This window comes from Geotrypetes seraphini, chromosome 13 (genome assembly GCF_902459505.1).
Source record: "Geotrypetes seraphini chromosome 13, aGeoSer1.1, whole genome shotgun sequence".
Taxonomy (NCBI): Eukaryota; Metazoa; Chordata; class Amphibia; order Gymnophiona; family Dermophiidae; genus Geotrypetes; species Geotrypetes seraphini.
This window is the reverse complement of record NC_047096.1, coordinates 31196028-31212921: the sequence shown is the minus strand read 5'-3', so window position 1 is coordinate 31212921 and position 16894 is coordinate 31196028. Positions and strand designations below refer to the sequence as shown.

The 16894-nt window shown below is 42.0% G+C and overlaps 1 protein-coding gene across 2 annotated transcripts in view; it reads left to right on the top strand.

The window, feature by feature from the left end:
- Window positions 1-493: 493 nt before the first annotated feature.
- Window positions 494-16894, top strand: part of ANKK1 (ankyrin repeat and kinase domain containing 1) — a 45950-nt gene continuing 29549 nt past the window's right edge. The window contains exon 1 of one of the 2 annotated variants that reach the window (XM_033918457.1): window positions 494-759. In XM_033918457.1, the coding sequence (XP_033774348.1) occupies window positions 572-759 (188 nt within the window). In that variant the 5' untranslated portion in view covers window positions 494-571. Of the gene's footprint in view, window positions 773-16894 lie in introns of both variants that reach the window. The other variant, XM_033918458.1, reaches the window with a different exon arrangement.

Below are 16894 nucleotides of genomic sequence, written 5' to 3'. Positions count from 1 at the left end.
ACCTGGTCAATGCAGTATTCTGCACGTTAAACTCCTACCGCGCCCTGATAAAAAGACCCCTAAGTCTTTGGAACACACCCAGGTAGTCAGGTTTCAGGTTTCCCACAATATGCATATTTTCCACAATATGATGAATATGCCTGAGATAGATTTGCCTACAATGGAGGCAGTGCATGCATATTTATCTTATGCAGAATGGCTAGGTATTTTATAGGTCGAGGTTGAGAACCCCTCCAAAGTACACGAGCCAGTTAGATTTTCATGATATCCACAATGGATGTGCACAAGATATACAAATCTATTTCATGCATATTTGTCATGAATTTCCTGCATGGCAAACTGTGTTCACAGGACTGTGTTGAGAACCAGCGTCTTTCAACTTTTTTTTTTTTTGCCATGGAGTTGTGCAAGAATTGTTATCCTTATATATGTTACTTGTCAGACAGAAATCCACAGCACAGCTCAGATTTCCTCCACCCTCTCTGCTCGGGCAAGTAACAAACCAGGAAGTTTTAGGGCTTTTAAATCCTTGCATGAGCCGCACAAACAACCTGGCTACAATCCTCCTGCCATGGTTTCCATGATGGACCAGCATTTGGGTAACCTGATCGTCTTCAGCAGGGAAGATTTTGAAGATGACTGGGAGAAGATTGGCAGTGGGGGCTTTGGGCACGTTTTCAAGGTGAAACACAAGCTCTGGAGGACGGTGTATGCTGTGAAGTGCTGCCCGTCCATGGTGATGGACTCCAATCTGCACAGGTAGCCCCTGTGGGTGAGCATTGGCCACTTGGCATCTATGGGATTGCCAGTACCCTGGCTGTCTGAACCTGTCCTTTACTGGGGTGTCTTAGAATCGTTTGGGCTTTATTGTTAAGGGGAAAATGCTTCTCATCAGGAGAAGCAACAAGCACAATCCAATTTTTGGATTATTCTTTTTTGGCAGTAGCTTTGCACATCTGTGTGGAATTTCATTATGTGATTAATTTGTATCCTAAGATACAAATTAATTTTTCCAGTTTAGCTTTTCGGATGTTTGCTGATACCCTAACTATTCCTACAATTCTGAACTTTCCAAAATCCAATAACTTTTTCTGAAAACGAAACTGGCAATGTCTTACAAAATGTATATTGGAAAGTGCAGGAACTAGTCTTACATATAAGACTTACAGTGCCTGGGGGAGAGACAGGTTTCAGAAAAGGCAATAGCTATGTTTAGAATGGTGTCAGGTCAAAAGCGCGCCGTGACAAAGGTGCGCCCAGACAATTGAGTGCAGCGCGCGCCGCTGCGCCACTCTAAATTACTGTTTTTAGCGCTCTGACAGGGGGCGTGGGGGGGGGAACCCCCCCACTTTACTTAATAGACATCGTGCTGCGTTGTGGGGGCGTTGTAACCCCCCACATTTTACTGAAAACTTTCCCTGTTTTTAGGGAAAAAGTTCAGTTTACAGTAAAATGTGGAGGGTTACAACCCCCCAAACTCCCCATAACGCCGGCGCGATGTCTATTAAGTAAACTGGGGGGGTTCCCCAACAAAACCCCCCGTCGGAGCCCCTAAAAACTGTAATTTACAGCGGCACGCGCAGCGCTCAATTGTCGGCGCGCGCTTTTGTCTTTCGCGCCGTTGTCTATGAACCTTTTAGAATTGATCATACCCATTCAAATAAATAAGTGTGCCATTAGCTTACAAGAAGCTGCTAAAAAGTTCTTAGCCCAACCAACAAAGTTGGGGCAGTATCCATTGAGGGCTATACCATTTTCCACTTTTTTCATTCCGTCATAAAAATATGGAACAAAAGAAAGTGGAAAATCGCTGGATTAAGTGTATAGCCCTCAATGGAGACTGCCCCCAACTTTCTTGGTAGGGCTAAAAACTTTTCAGCAGCCTCTCGCACCTAACAGAAATCCAGATAGTAGCAACATTCCATACTACCGATCCCAGGGCAAGCATAGCTTCTCCATGTCTGTCTCAATAGCAGACTATGGACTTTTCCTCTAGGAACTTGTCCACACCTTTCTTAAACCCAGCTACGCTAATCACTTTTACCGCATCCTCTGCCAGAAAGGTCCAGAGTTTAACTTGTAGTCTTATGGTTAGAAAGGTAGGCTGAATCCCTAGTGAAACTAGGGTTCAAATCCCACTGATGCTTTGTGTGACTTTGGGTAAGTCACTTAGGCCCCCTCCCCATTTCCTTAGATACATATTTAAGGCTAGATTAATTTAGGTGTGTTAAATTAAGACATGACCATTTGCATTGAAAATAATGGGACATGTGCTACATTGCTTTTACTATATTATATGGTACATTGGCGTGCCGACAATCCCATGGTGACATTTGCGCTCAGGACAAATGTGCGCCGCTGTGTTCTTGGCTTTGAGGCCTTCCCATTTGCGCTGTGAGTGGGGGTGTGGGTTCCCCAGTAAACTTACAAGTCCTCATGCTCCCATGGGGGGGTGTTGGTGGTGGGAATCCCCCCAGTACAATGAAAGCTCCCGGTTTTTTGCTATTTGGGAGTTTTCAGTGTAGTGGGGGAACGGGAGCATGAGGACTTGTAAGTTTAATGGGAGGGTTCCCCCCACACCCCCTCACAGTGCAAACAGGAAGGCCTGAAAGGCAGCACGCATCTGTCCTGCGTACAAACGTCACCATGGGACTGTCGGCATGCCTTTGTCCGGCACACTTTTGACGGTTCACCACATTATATAGGTCTTATATCCCACAATTTTTCAACAAGGATTCAATGCGGCTAACAAAAGACTTTATACAGTGTTTAACATTAGGAATTGTGAATGAGGCAAGAGAGATCAGTAGAGACAGATATACTGGCTAGAGTCATCTTATCTTATGAGGAGAAGAGGTATGTCTTAAGTGTCTTCCAGAAACAGAAGTAAGATGAGATCCATCGTAGAGATGTTGGGAACTTATTCCAAATGTGCAAAGCTTGGAATTTGAATGTGGACTCGAACATCTTTTTTTTCTGTCGGACATGTTGAGGAAATGGGAAGGGGATCTTGAACCATTGCGTTGGTCTTGAGTTGAGGAAGGAGGGTGTAACCTTGATGCTTGTAGTAAGTCCATGGGAGTTTTCACTGTATATAGTTTTATGGATCATGCATGCCATCTTGAACTGTATTCTTTGCTTTATTGGTAGTGAGTGTAGTTCTTTTAGAAGTGGGGTGGCCCAGTCCATTTTACTGGCTCTGAGTATCAGTCTGGCCACTGTATTCTGAAGTGTCTGCAGTCTTTTGAGTTCCTTTTTTGCAATACCAGTGTTTAGAGAGTTACATTAGTCTAGGAATGGCAGTAGTATTTGTTGACTGATTGTCTTAAAGTTGTTTTGCTTCAGGACCGGCCTGATTGTTCTCAGTTGGCTTAGTTTGAAAAATAATTTTCTCGTCGCTGCTTTGATTTGGCCGTTATAGGTTAAGGAATAGTCCAGAATAATGCCTAGAACATTGTAGCCCTAAAAAAGATTGAAAGGAGATATTGAGGGTCATCTAAGACCGACTTTGGACCTTTTGTGAAGTACACCCGAGAATCGGGAGGGAAAAATTTTTGAAACCGCAAAATGTCTTTTTTTCGATCATGAACATTTCTAGACATGTTTGCCCTTAGTATATCTATTTTTTGGACCATTTTCAAAAAAAACAAAACATAGAAATATACAAAACAACATACAAAACAAATCATTTGAATGTAGGAGGGGGGTCAGCATTTATAGTACACTGGCCACACAGACATCCCAGCAGAGTAGTGGGTCACCCATGAGGAGCACTGCAGTAAACAGGCGAAAACAAAAACAACTGTGCAGAAGATGTCCAAGATGCAGGCTTTATTGAAGATACAATCTTTTAATCCACATAATAAAATGTCTAGAACCCAAAGAATGGGAACTAAGGACCCAACATGGTCCATGTTTTGACTACCCTTTACACAGCATCCTCGAGCAGGACTGTATTTAGCCTTTGATCCACGTTTCTTTGCCTTAGGGTTTTTCAAGGACCCCTGAGGAAGACAGGGTAGTCGAAACACAGACTGTGTTGGGTCCTTAGTTCCCATTCTTTGGGTCCTAGACATTTTATCATGTGGATTAAAAGATTGTATCTTCAATAAAGCATGCATCTTGGACATCTTCTCCACAGTTGTTTTTTTGTTTTCGCCTGTTCCTTGGATCTGTGGAGTACCCAGGGTCAATTTTTGGTTTGCACTGCAGTAAACGTCACATAAAAGGTACCAGGTACATATCCCACCATAAATCCCTTACTTGTATGAGGAGCCCTCCAAAACTCACCCCCAAAACTATACCCAACTGTCTACCACCTCTGTAGCCCTAACGTCTTTGGGTATCATCTATATGCCAGTACAGTAGGGTTTTGGTGGGTTCACACTTTCTACCACAAGTGTAGTGGCTAGGGTGGGCTATGGGCCTGGGTCCTGTTCTCAGCCCAACCAAGAAGAGAATGAGGTGGATAATGTTCAATCAATGATCTGAAACATTGTCAAAACATAGAATTTTGTTTCTGCAAATTGGCACTTAATGAAATATGATAACTCTTTTCAGCTACAGTGGCAAAATAATGCTCAGAATTCAGGAAGTTGGTTAGTTGGGTTGAGAACTTTTCAGTACCCCCTCGTATACATAGTCCAGTAAGTTTCTAGGTTTTTTTTGTATTGTAGGAAAAATAACTTACAAAAAACTGGAACCTCACTGGACTAACCCCCCTTTTTACATAAGAACATAAGAAACGCCTTCACCGGATCAGACCAAGGTCCATCTAGTCCGGCGATCCGCACATTTGGAGGCCCATTTAGGTGCTCCTAATTGGAGACCCGGATTTCCCGTATCCCTCAATATGATTTGCAAGAAGGTGTGCATCCAACTTGCATTTGAAACCTAGAACAGTAGCCTCTGCCACCACCTCCTCCGGGAGAGCATTCCATGCGCCCACCACGCGTTGTGTGAAACAGAACTTCCTGACACTCAATTTCAGACTATGACCTCTTGTCCGTGTCACATCTGAAAATGTCAGTAATGTTGCTTCCTGGTCAATTTGATCAAATCCTTATAATATTTTAAAAGTCTCTATCAGATCCCCACGCAGTCTTCTCTTTTTGAGGGTGAACAGTCCCAGTTTTCCGAGGCGTTCCTTGTAGCTTAAATTCTCCATGCCTTTGACTAGTTTCGTGGCTCGCCTCTGTACCCTTTCCAACAGAATTTTATCCCTTTACAAAGCCATAGAATGGATTTTAGTGCTGGATGCAATAGTAACAGCTCTGACGCTCATAGAATCCTTATGAGCGTCGGAGCTGTTACCGCCAAGGCCGGTGCTAAAAACCACGCTATGGTTTTGTAAAAATGGGGGAGGGGGCGGGTTATGTGTATAGTCCTCGATGGAGATTATATTGTTTAACTTGGATTTTTTTTTTACTAAACTTTTCAAATCACCCTCATAATATACAATTAGTCACAAAGTTATGACTAGTTTTGTTATGATGAATGTTTTAGATACTGCTATGTTTTGTATGTGCCAATTATTTATGACTGTGCTACTCGTATTGTGATCCAGTTAGAATGTTAAGATAATGTGGAATATATATGTTTTAAATAAATATACCAGCACAAAAAATGAAACCCTTAGTACAATGTTGTTGCCAATACTGTCCAATCTAGACTCCAATCTATACTTGGCTGACTCTCTTAATCCCTCGGGGGGAATGTTTGAACTTGGAAAATGCAAAATTATTCCCAAAATTCTTTAAATATTGGACATCAGTATGAACCCTTGGCATTGCAAACGAGGGATTATGGGCTCGGGCAGTAACTCATAGGTGACCAGCACCAGAGCAAGAAACATCGTTGGTCACATTGTCAAAAGTGACACAGACAAGAGGTCATGGACTGAGGCTGAGGGGCAGCAGGCTCAGGACAAATGTCAGGAAGTTCTGTTTCACACAGCGAGTGGTGGACGCTTGGAATGCTCTCCCAGAGGAGGTGGTGACGGAGACTACCATTCTGGGTTTCAAGCGTAAGTTGGATGCACACCTCCTTGCAAATCACATTGAGGGATATGGGTAATCAGGGTCTCCTTCTGGGAACACCTGGCTTGGCCTCCGCATGTGCAGGTCGCCGGAATAGATGGACCTAAAGTCTGATCCGGTGAAGGCGTTTCTAGTACAGTATTGGGGTTCAAGAAGGGATAGGGCAACTTTCTGAAGAAAAGGGGATAGAAGAGTACGGATAGAGGACTACTACACAGGTCCTGGACCTGATGGGCCTCCGTGTGTGTGGACTGCTAGGCATGATGGACCTCTGGTCTGACCCAGCGGAGGCACTGCTTATGTGCTTATAAATGAAAACTGCCACATACACCATTTAGTCCTATTTAATGTAATCAATCTAATCAAAATCCCATCTAAATCAAGATCAAATATTCACACCGGGGAAAAAAGGGAAAAAAATGAAAATAGGAAAAAAATATGTGTAGAATAAATACACTACCAAGAATCGTCACAATATCAAAAATAATTGAAATACAGATTGGATTAAATAAATAAAACAATAGACATCATAAGCAGATGGAGAGTAAAGAAAATGGCTCAGTCTTCTAGAAAGGGCAGAACATTCTCAGCTTCTTTAAAGATCAATTTTAGATCATCACTTTCAAATGAATATGGCCATCATTTGGATGAATAACTCATTCATTTCCAATTGTTTAAGTTGCCCATTACTTCTCACTGTTGTGTAAGACTTTTAGCTCCAGCCTCTGTAATCCTTACAACAACATTACAGAGCTGAATTTAAAAAGGTAAACTTTAACCCGCCCCCCCCCTTCCCCATTTTATGAAGCCATGTTAGGGTTTTAAAAAAATAATCACAGGCCATGGTGGTAAAAGTTCAATGCACATAGGACGTCTATGAATGTCAGAGCTTTTACCGCCATGGCTGGCGATAAAAAAACCTAACGGAGCTTCATAAAAAGGAGGATAAGATAGATCCGGAGCAAGAAGCTACTTATCCTCAAGGGCCAGGAAGCATGGAATCTTATTATTTGGGATTTTGGAGTCTTGTGACCTGGCTTGACCACTGTTGAAGCTAGATAATATTGGACTAGGTCTATGGTCTGATCCATTGTGGCAAATATTCTTAGAAGTTCCTAAGTGTGGAAGAAAAGTTTCAGTTATAAAAGTGCCTAGTGAGCATTGTACATTTGATACTTCCCAATGTAGGTAGTAGAAGCAAAATTAATATCTGAATTTCAGAAAGTCATGGATGAGACCAGAGGATCCTTTGTGGTTAGAGAGTGAGGAGAGCGCAGGAGAGCATGTAAAGTCTGTGGTACTTCCAAAGAAAGGGTAAAAAAAAACTTGATTCTCCTTGTGGTGGTTGTCAAATTAGGTTATTAGAATTAAGCCATTGCGTTGGCTACCTTTTGCAAGTCGTTTTCAGTTTAAAGGAGGGGTTCAAGCTGCAATCCACGGGACATACTATGGCAGTCAATTTTTCAGGATGCCCACAATGAATATGCATGAGATAGATCTGCACACAATGGAGGCAGTGCATGCAAATTTATCTCATACATATTCATTGTGGATATCTTCAAAACCAGAGTGACTTGGCATGTCCTAAGGTCTGGGTTGAGAACTCCTGGTACTAAAGTTTGGGGCTTTTATGGGGAGGCATCTTTGTATTTGAGCGAATTAGATAAGGCATAATCTGCAATAATATTTTACTGCAGTTAAGAAGCATTTCTAGTGGCTGGAATAATGGGCTGAATGCCACAGAAACCAGGGCTGAAATCTCCCTTTTTTTCTTTGATGTGCCTTGTGACCCTAGGCAAGTATCCTCCATTTGCCCCTGGTTTGTGCCACAGCCTTAGCACCCTGAGGTTGTGGGTTCACATTTCACACTGCTCCTTGTGACCCTGGGCAAGTCACTTAATCCCCCATTGCCCCAGGTACATTAGATAGAGTGTGAGCCACTGACAGGACAGACAGGACTGACAGGACAGACAGGGAAAAATGCTTGAGAACCTGAATGTACACCACTTTGGTTATAAGTGGTATATAAATACTAAAAAAAACCCTTCTTACCTTTATGCAATGCTTCGGACGTCTACTATTAATTCTTAATAAAACATTATTATGCTGCACTCCTAACATAGACCTCCTTATACTAAACCGCGGGCACAAGTGCCGCATGGCAAATGCTTCGACGCACATTCAATCCCTTTGGACATCGGAACATTTAATGCGTCAGCCCATGCTATTGGGCTTAGTAAAAGAGGGGATACTGTTATCATGGTATCTTAATTCAGAGTGACCTAGAAACCTCTGACTAGGATGTTTCCAAACATTATTGATTATATTACATAATTCCCAATCATTCCAAGACTAAATTGTAAAATCAGGGGCAGAGAGGGGAGCATGGGGATATTTTAATTGTACAAGGTGTTGACAGTAAGGATCTGGAAAGAGTGGGGAATGCTAATTTGCATGGCAATTACAATCTCTTTTAATGGGAAATTGCCTGACAATTCTATTAAAATGTCCCCGCTAAGATAAAATTACTTTTAACAGTGTGAGAGGAACCATTAATATTAACTGTAGTACGTAGTTAGCACTACATATGCCATAGAGTCTTATTAAAAGGATAAGTAATAATGGTGGTCGAAAGCACAGCTTGTTATTAGTAGATTCATTATGGATAAGGCCACAAATTGACCTTCTCCCCTCATATCATTCTTAAGCATTCGTTGGCATTATTATTTTCACATCTGTCATCCTCTTCCCTAATAACTTTTGTGTTTGGTGAATCAACTACTCCAGATTTTTGGGACCTGTCAATGGGTCTGAGCTTTTGTTTTACTGGTTCTGTGCAAATGCCTAGATTTGCAGTCTGGAAAGAAAGGTCTGTTACATAGTTCTGCATGCTATCTCCTCGTATTAAACCCTGAAAATAGGAGCTGCATAATTTACTCTCATTAACTCTGCACTAGGCTGATCAGAATTTACTGACCATACTTTCCATCAAAGAATTCTACTTCACTAGAAAAACTAACTTTTCCGTTGTAGCTCCAACTTTATGGAACGCCATGCCACCTCAACTCTGCCTCGAAAATTCACTCGACAAATTCAAGACTAAACTAAAAACGTTCTTATTCCAAGACGCATACCATAGCGTCTAAATATTTCCTTTCCAACAGCCTGCAAAATAAACACGAACCGCTTTTAAGAAGCAATCCTCATCCATGGTGTTTTATCCTTCTCCCCTCTTCCCTTTAATTAATTTGTTTTTAATGATGTAATTATTAACTTTCGCCTCAAGCTCATGTTCGTATTTGTAATTTGTCTATTTAATGTTCACATTCCCCCTCCCCTACTAAAATTTATTTTAACCTTTCATTTTTAGCATTGTAAACTGGCCAGGTGCACGTCAATGGTCGGTATATTAAAATTAATTAAACTTGAAACTTGCTAGTTGTTCTAGAGAAAAGTGTATTCATGGTGTGTGTTTTATTATATCATATATCTAGATTTATCTATAGATGTAAAGCCATAAATATCTAAATATCTAAAGTAATATATAATTTTATACCCTGCAGTTTTTGCTGCTCTGGGGTTCATAATACTAGACACACAAATAGCACCAGTACACAGATTTCTACAGTCATCTTTTCATATTGCAATTAGGGGGTCTTTTACTAAGGCGCGCTAGCCAATTTTAGCGGGCGCTAAATGCTAACACGCCCGTTATATTCTATGGAATTGGCTAGCACGCCTTAGTAAAAGACCCCTTTAATTATATAAGAGACTGGTTCCAGTGTGGCATTCTATCAAGTCCTTCCCCAAAACCTAGGACATTCAGTGGTATTAGCACAGGAAGTGGGCAATGGCAAGCAGTACAGCCTTTTGTAGTTAACAGAGGAAAATTTTGTCAGTGCCGTTCTAGGATGTTTGATATTGTACCACGAGTGCTAGTTATTGCAGGAACCACAACTGCATGCTTCACCGGAGTCACTCCGTTTCAATCCTCAGATCTTGATGTTTTGTGATCATTTCTGTCTTCAACACAGCTGTCTCCTTGTATTGCCACATCTGCTTTTTTTTCAACCACAGTGATATTGTGTGGCAAATGTTTTTGAGCTTTTATTGTTTTTGAGTTTCAATGTTGTGATCCGACCAGTTTGTGGTTAGAGGCAAACAATACTTTTGGCAGATATTCCAGTGTATCATGGCTGCTACTTTGTTGTATCTTTCTTTGTAGTCAAGTCTGGTCAATCTTTTTGCAGTCAATGACTACGAGTGGCCACTGAAAAGTTCTCAACCCAACCATGAAGAGAATGATGTGGAGCCATGAAACTTACAAGTTATCTTAACACTTTTCATTTCAGTGAGGCAAATGCATCTAGCAAATGGGCACAAGTATAGGGAAACCAAGCCATTGTGACATCACTGATGAGGTTGGCTCTTATGCACTGGTGGAATGAGATATTATGACATCACAATACAAGGGGCCATTGAATAGTTCCTCAGCTCAACCAAGAAGAGAATGATGTGGAGCCATGAAACTTACAATTTATTCCACAATTTTCTTGACATTTTTTGTTTCATTTCATATCATTGAAACAGAAAGTGTCGAGAAAAGTGTGGAATAACTTATATGTTTCATGGCTCCATATCATTCTCTTCTTGGTTGGGCTGAGAACTTTTCAGAAGCCTCTCTTAGACGTTCCACAGTCTCTTTAGCTTCTTTGCACAGGTGGCACTTGCTGTCATGGACATTTTATCAGTTTCAGCCTTTATTGCATTTGTTTGAAGTTCTTGTTCTCATGCTGCCATGTTTCTTCCTTCAGCTATTATCACATTTGGATTTGTTGACATTTCTGTCAGTGTCTTTTACATGCTGGTTACAGAATGGCTTACGGTGCCACTTTTCTCTGATTTCTTACATATTCTTGAATGTAAACCTGGTTGGCTTCTGTGGTCTCAAGTAAGCCCTGCCAGTTTACTTGTTGTAGTGCATCATTAGGGTTGTCCAGAAAAACCTAAAGTTGGTAAAACTGTGCAAATTGAAGTTTTTCTCATGAATCTTATTATGCTTGATCAGAAAATAATTCTAAAGCTTAATCTGGGGTCGTTGAAAGCCACTGATAACATAAAGTTCAGTTTTTCATAAAATGTGCTATTATTTATGCTTAACGGAGTGAATTTATATTATGCTTAATGAAGCAAATTTGTATTATAGCTACAACTTTTATGTTTTCACACTCAGCAATGATATATTGATAAAAAAGGCATGGGAGTGGCCGGTCAATCGGAGTCTTAGGCCACTCCCAGTGCATCCCAGGATGCACCGGGAAGGAGGCCTAAGGCCTTAGGCATCTGAGCCAATCAGGGTCTTAAGCAGCTAATCTGAGGAATGGAGTAGAGAATGACACGGTGGCGGTTTACCCGCGGCCACCGTGTTTAGCCGTGGGTGACCCGCCGAAACGGGGAACGAAAACTAGCAGTCGCTGCGGCGACTGGGACAAGGCCATTCACCACCCCGTGGAGCGGTGAATGGTCTTGTCCCCGCAGTGAGGCATGAAGGATTGCGCGGTCCCCGCAGCCCACACGCGCCTGCCCAATTGATCCTAGTGATTAGCCAGCTCTCTCCCTTCTCCTCACCTTAGTTTGTAGGTTTTCTTTTTCGGCGACCCACACGCTATCAAAGAGCCGCACACCCGCTGCTGCTCAGTTTTGATCTTCTGCTCTGATGCTACCGGAAACAGGAAGTTGCAGCAGAGCAGAAGATTAAACACTGAAAGCGTGCAGATCGCCGAAAAAGAAAACCTACAAACTAAGGTGAGGAGAAGGGAGAGAGCTGGCTAATCACTAGGATCAATTGGGCAGGCGGGTGGTGGCTGCGGGGACCATGCGATCGCTCGTGTTCCCGGCTCAAACTGGAAGGAGGGAGTGAAAGGGAAAAGGATTCTGGGCCAAGGGGATGAAGACGGAAAGAAAAACCCACAGCAGGAAAGAAAGGGAAGGACAGGCAGGTGAGCCAGATGCTAGAAGCAGGGGGGGGGGGGGGAAGAAAGAGGGAAAAAAGCTAGATGGGTTGAAAAGAAGAGACACACTGGTATGGAAGAGGAAGATAGGGGAAATCTGGACACAGGAAGGTAACAGAAAGAGGGGAAATTATGTGCATGGGGCATAGGGACAGAGACATAAAGGGGACATGCCATGGGGATGGTATATGGACACGGGGGGGGGGGGCAATGGCAGATACATAGGGGAGATATTAGAAATGGGGAAAATAGGAGCACAGAAGCGAGATGGTTTGTGGTGATGGGACAGGGACCAGGCTCGCAGGCTCCAGTGGCTTGCACAAATTACATTGTAACGTGCCATGAAAATAAGAGGGAGGAAGGTAGATAGATAGGCCACGCGAGAGGAGCTGAAGGGTGGTAGAAAGGAACAAATGGTAAAGGAGGGAAGGAAGGGTGGTGGTGGAAAGGAATAGGACAGACATTGAAGGAGGGTGGAGAGGAACAGACCCTGAAGGGAAATGTGGAAGACAGAGTGGGAAGAAGACAGATGCCAGACTATGGGGGAGTGGAGGGAAGAAGATGGGTGCTAGACCAATTGGGGGGGGGGGGGTGAAGGGAGAAGCACAGTAACAGCAAATGGAAGACGCAGAGAGAAGATACACAGTGGAAGGAAGGAATTGAATGAGAAGATGTGGAAGCAGAAATCAGACAACAAAGGTAGAAAAAAAATTCTATTTATATATTTTTTGCTTTAGGATAAAATAGTATATTAGTTGTGTTGATAAAAATTTATAAACAAAGCCCTGCCAGCTGAACATCTCTTTCTCTAGTTCAGCAGCTAGAACTTTGATTTATAAGAAAGAAATAAGCTAAATATTGCAGTACTAAGGCTTATATGGATGCTGCGGGGACGGTGACGGGGCGGTGAATGGGATGGCAGTGGCGGTGACGGGGCGGTGAAAGGGATGGCGGTGACGGTGACGGGGCGGTGAAGGGAACGGCGGTGACGGGGCGGTGCAGAGGATGGTGGGCTGGGGATGGGGCGGTGACGGGGACAGATTTTTTCCCCGTGTCATTCTCTAGAATGGAGTTCTCTGGGAGATGTATAAGGAAAGAGAAGAGAGGAAAGATATTGAGGGGCAGCAGAATGAACACACTTGTAGGAGCTTAAACTTGGCAAGACTGGAAGTGAAATCAGGAACATGTTAGTCCAAGTTTATGGGAATAATGCCATGATGAAAACAGCAGTGTACAAATGGATTAAATGTTTTTCTGAGGATAGACAAAGTGTCACTGATGAAGAGAGGTCAGGGCAGCCAGTAAAGAGCAGAACTGATGAAAACATTGCAAAAGTTTGTGAATTGTGCATCATCGTCGGCTTACTGTGAGAAGCATAGCAGACCAAGTAAACATCGATTGAGAAACAGGAAAATCTTAACTGAAAATCATGACATGAGAAAGGTGTGTGCAAAAATGGTCCCTCATGGCTCTTTCATCATGACAATGCACCAGCTGTGAGGGAGTTTTTAGCCAGTAAACAAATTACTATAGTGGAACACCCTCCCTACTCTCCTGATCTGGCCCCCAGTGACATTGAAAGGAAGACATTTTGATGACATTCAGGAAATCAAGGTAATACTAAGAACAGATCTGATAGCCATTCCAGAAAAAGAGTTCCAAAATTGCTTTTAAGGGTGGACTAGGCGCTGGTGTCAGTACTTCGAAGGTGACCATAGTGATAATCGACAATGAGTTATGTAGCGCTTTTTCTAGAGTGAGTTTCATGAACTTAATTGTCGGAACTTGTATCAAAACCAGAAACCATGATGTCTTTTTAAAATCAAACCTATAAGTCTTATGGCAAAAACTTGACCCCAAAATTAAGTTGAATCCAGTCAAAATAGCTGACGTTATCAATGGTATCTGGATTCATCAATACAATGTGTTATAGTAGTGAAAAAATGATGCCTCAGCCCCACCACTCCACCGCTTGTTAAAGATTCAAAAAGCGGGAAGCTAGTTGTGGTGCTTCATCATTGGCAATCAATTTTTGTGATATTTTTCATTATTTTATGTTCGTTTTTACTTAGTATCAAAAATCCTTCACTTCTTGAATGTACTTAACAAAGTAAATCATACTTATCTCAGCAAAAAAACCCAGGGAGTCAGACCTGTTATTTTATATGTATGTATTTTGTATGTCATTTTTTAACCCATAACAAAAGTCATTTTGTATGTTAACACCAATATTTTATCTGCATATTTTATTATGTTGTACATCGCTTAGCAATTTAAATAGGCGATTCATTAAGAATAAATAAACTTGAAACTTTATTTAGCTGACAGATTTTCAATTGCATCCCATAAGAATATTAGAAAATCACATGCTCTGTTTGTATTTCCCTCTGTTAAAGGCTGCAAAGGCAAGAAATATCATGATCATCTGCTTTCATTTCAAGCAGCTTTTCATGACAAAGACGTTCATTCACTGTTACTTACTTCTCACTCTTATGAACACTTTAGGAAACAATTGAAGTCTTAGTTTTTCCCTAAGTACTTGTCTGAGTAGTTATCTATGGCCCTTTTTTGTAGATTATGTAATTTTTGAAACTATAGCTATGTGGTGTAGAAATACGATGTTATGTCAAACCCGGATGTCTCAATCCCTACTTTTGTCTTTGCCGACTCATGATTCCTTCTGATCCGTGCTTCAGATACTTGTGGATGTAGTTTAGCATAGAGTGTAATTACCAGGCTTTGACTCACGCTTTCCACGCCCCTCTGCCAGGATTTATTGAAAATGAGTCTGTCACTGCTGAACCTGCTTGGCAAATCCAAAACAAGTCCAGCAAGTCTAGCTATGTTATGACTGAACCGGAGATAAGGTTGCGGGGCAGCTGATATGCAAATTCTTACAGAAACTGAAACACATGCATTTCAAAACTGTTTCCTAGGTACGCTCTCATGTCAGCAAGCTGGTAAGTGGAGAGCAACAGTGTGTTGTAGCAACTGGAATCATATTTCTCTTTGGAGAAATAAGCCAGTTTTCTTTGAATGGCAGACAGCAACATTTCTAACTTGAGAAGATAAACCTTTTTAAAAACAATGTAGAATTTGTAAATTGGGACTATAACTATATATGAAAATTCAAAAGCTGAGGCTGAGCAGGGTAATAAACTAGCTTCTGAAATCCGGTACCGCTCACAGGGCAGGATTAATTCGTCGAGGTTCCCTAGGCACACAAGTACACTGGGCCCCCTGCCCCACCCTGCCCCCACCCCACAGTGCCCTGCCTCCACCCCACCGTGCCCCACCCCATGTATTTACCCATTTTTTTATTTACTTCTTTATTTCTTTTATTTTAAAATTCAAAACAAAGATTACCATACCAGTCAGTGCCAGTGTACAGATTTTCTTCTCTGCAACCTCCTAACATCTCTGAACAAATCCCCTCTTCCTTCTTAGAGGAAGAGATCTTCAGCTAGCAGGGCTTTTGGAAGCCCACCAATTTATATTTTGCATATGGATAGGAGGCATGGGGCATGGCGGGAAGAAAATTTAGTGCCCATCATTTTATTGGACTAATACATTTCTCACTTAGCTTTCAGAGGTTAAAATCTCTTTCTTCAGATCAGTAAACTATATTGCTGTTACAGTTTTCCTGTCCTGACCTGAGGAAAGGAGTTATGGTCTCTGAATTAGTAAGAAATGTATTAAAATTAGTTCAATAAACAGTATCATCTTATTTCCATTTTCTATTAATAAACAATTATCAATACAGCTACAATAATACCTTATCCTAAAGCAAAAATAAATAAATAAAACAAATAGAAATTTTTTTCTACTTTTGTCGTCTGGTTTCTGCTTTCCTCATCTTCTCATCATTCTCTTCCTTCCATCCACTGTCTGCCCTCTCTCTGCCTCTTCCATATGGCATCTGCTCTCTTTATATGCCTCTTCCAGAAATTGTCTGCCTCTCCCTTCCATCTCTCTCTCCCTCCCCCCCATTAGTGTGGCATCCATCTTCTTCCCTTCCCTTCCCTCCTCCAATGGTCTGGCATCTCTCTCCTCTCCTTCCCTTCCCTCTCCCACACCCCTGTGGTCTGGCATTTCACTTTTTCCTCTCCTTCCCCCCACTTCCATCAGCATCTGCCCCCTTTCTTTCCCTCCAACCCAATTGCATCCATTATCCTTCCCCTTTATGTCTCTCTCCCCTTTTCCTACACACCAATTCCATCAGCATCTGCCCCCTTTCTTTCCCTCTGACCCAATTCCATCCAGTATCGTTCCCCCTTATGTCTCTCTTCCCTTTCCTTACACACCAATTCCATCAGCATCTGCCCCCTTTCTCTCCCTCTACCACCCTTCCATACCATCCTTCTCACAACCCTTCCATACCACCTTACCCCCTTTCTCTTCCTCCACCACCCTTTCATATCATCCTTCCCACCACCCTTCCATACCACCCTACACCCTTTCTCTCCCTCCACCACTCTTCCATGCTCCTTTCTTTCTCCCCCTGCAAACATTGCAGCTGCCGGCTCTGTCCTCTGAGCTCCTATGCAAAAGGCAGCCTGAAAGCAGAATTAGAACATACTGGTATAGGGACTTTGGATCATCTGTTGTATTTTTGTCCGTTTATATTAATATATTGGAAGTCAATTTGGGGACAAATAAATTTAGTACTAGATTCAAATGTTCCAATGTCATATGAGGCTATAATTTGTGGAACAATTTTACATGTGAAACCCACTCTAGATAAATATAAGAGTCGTCTATGATCCTAACAGGTATAGCCATTCAATTGATTACAAGTAATTGGAAAACCCATGATAGAATGAATTATACATTTTGGCGGGTGAA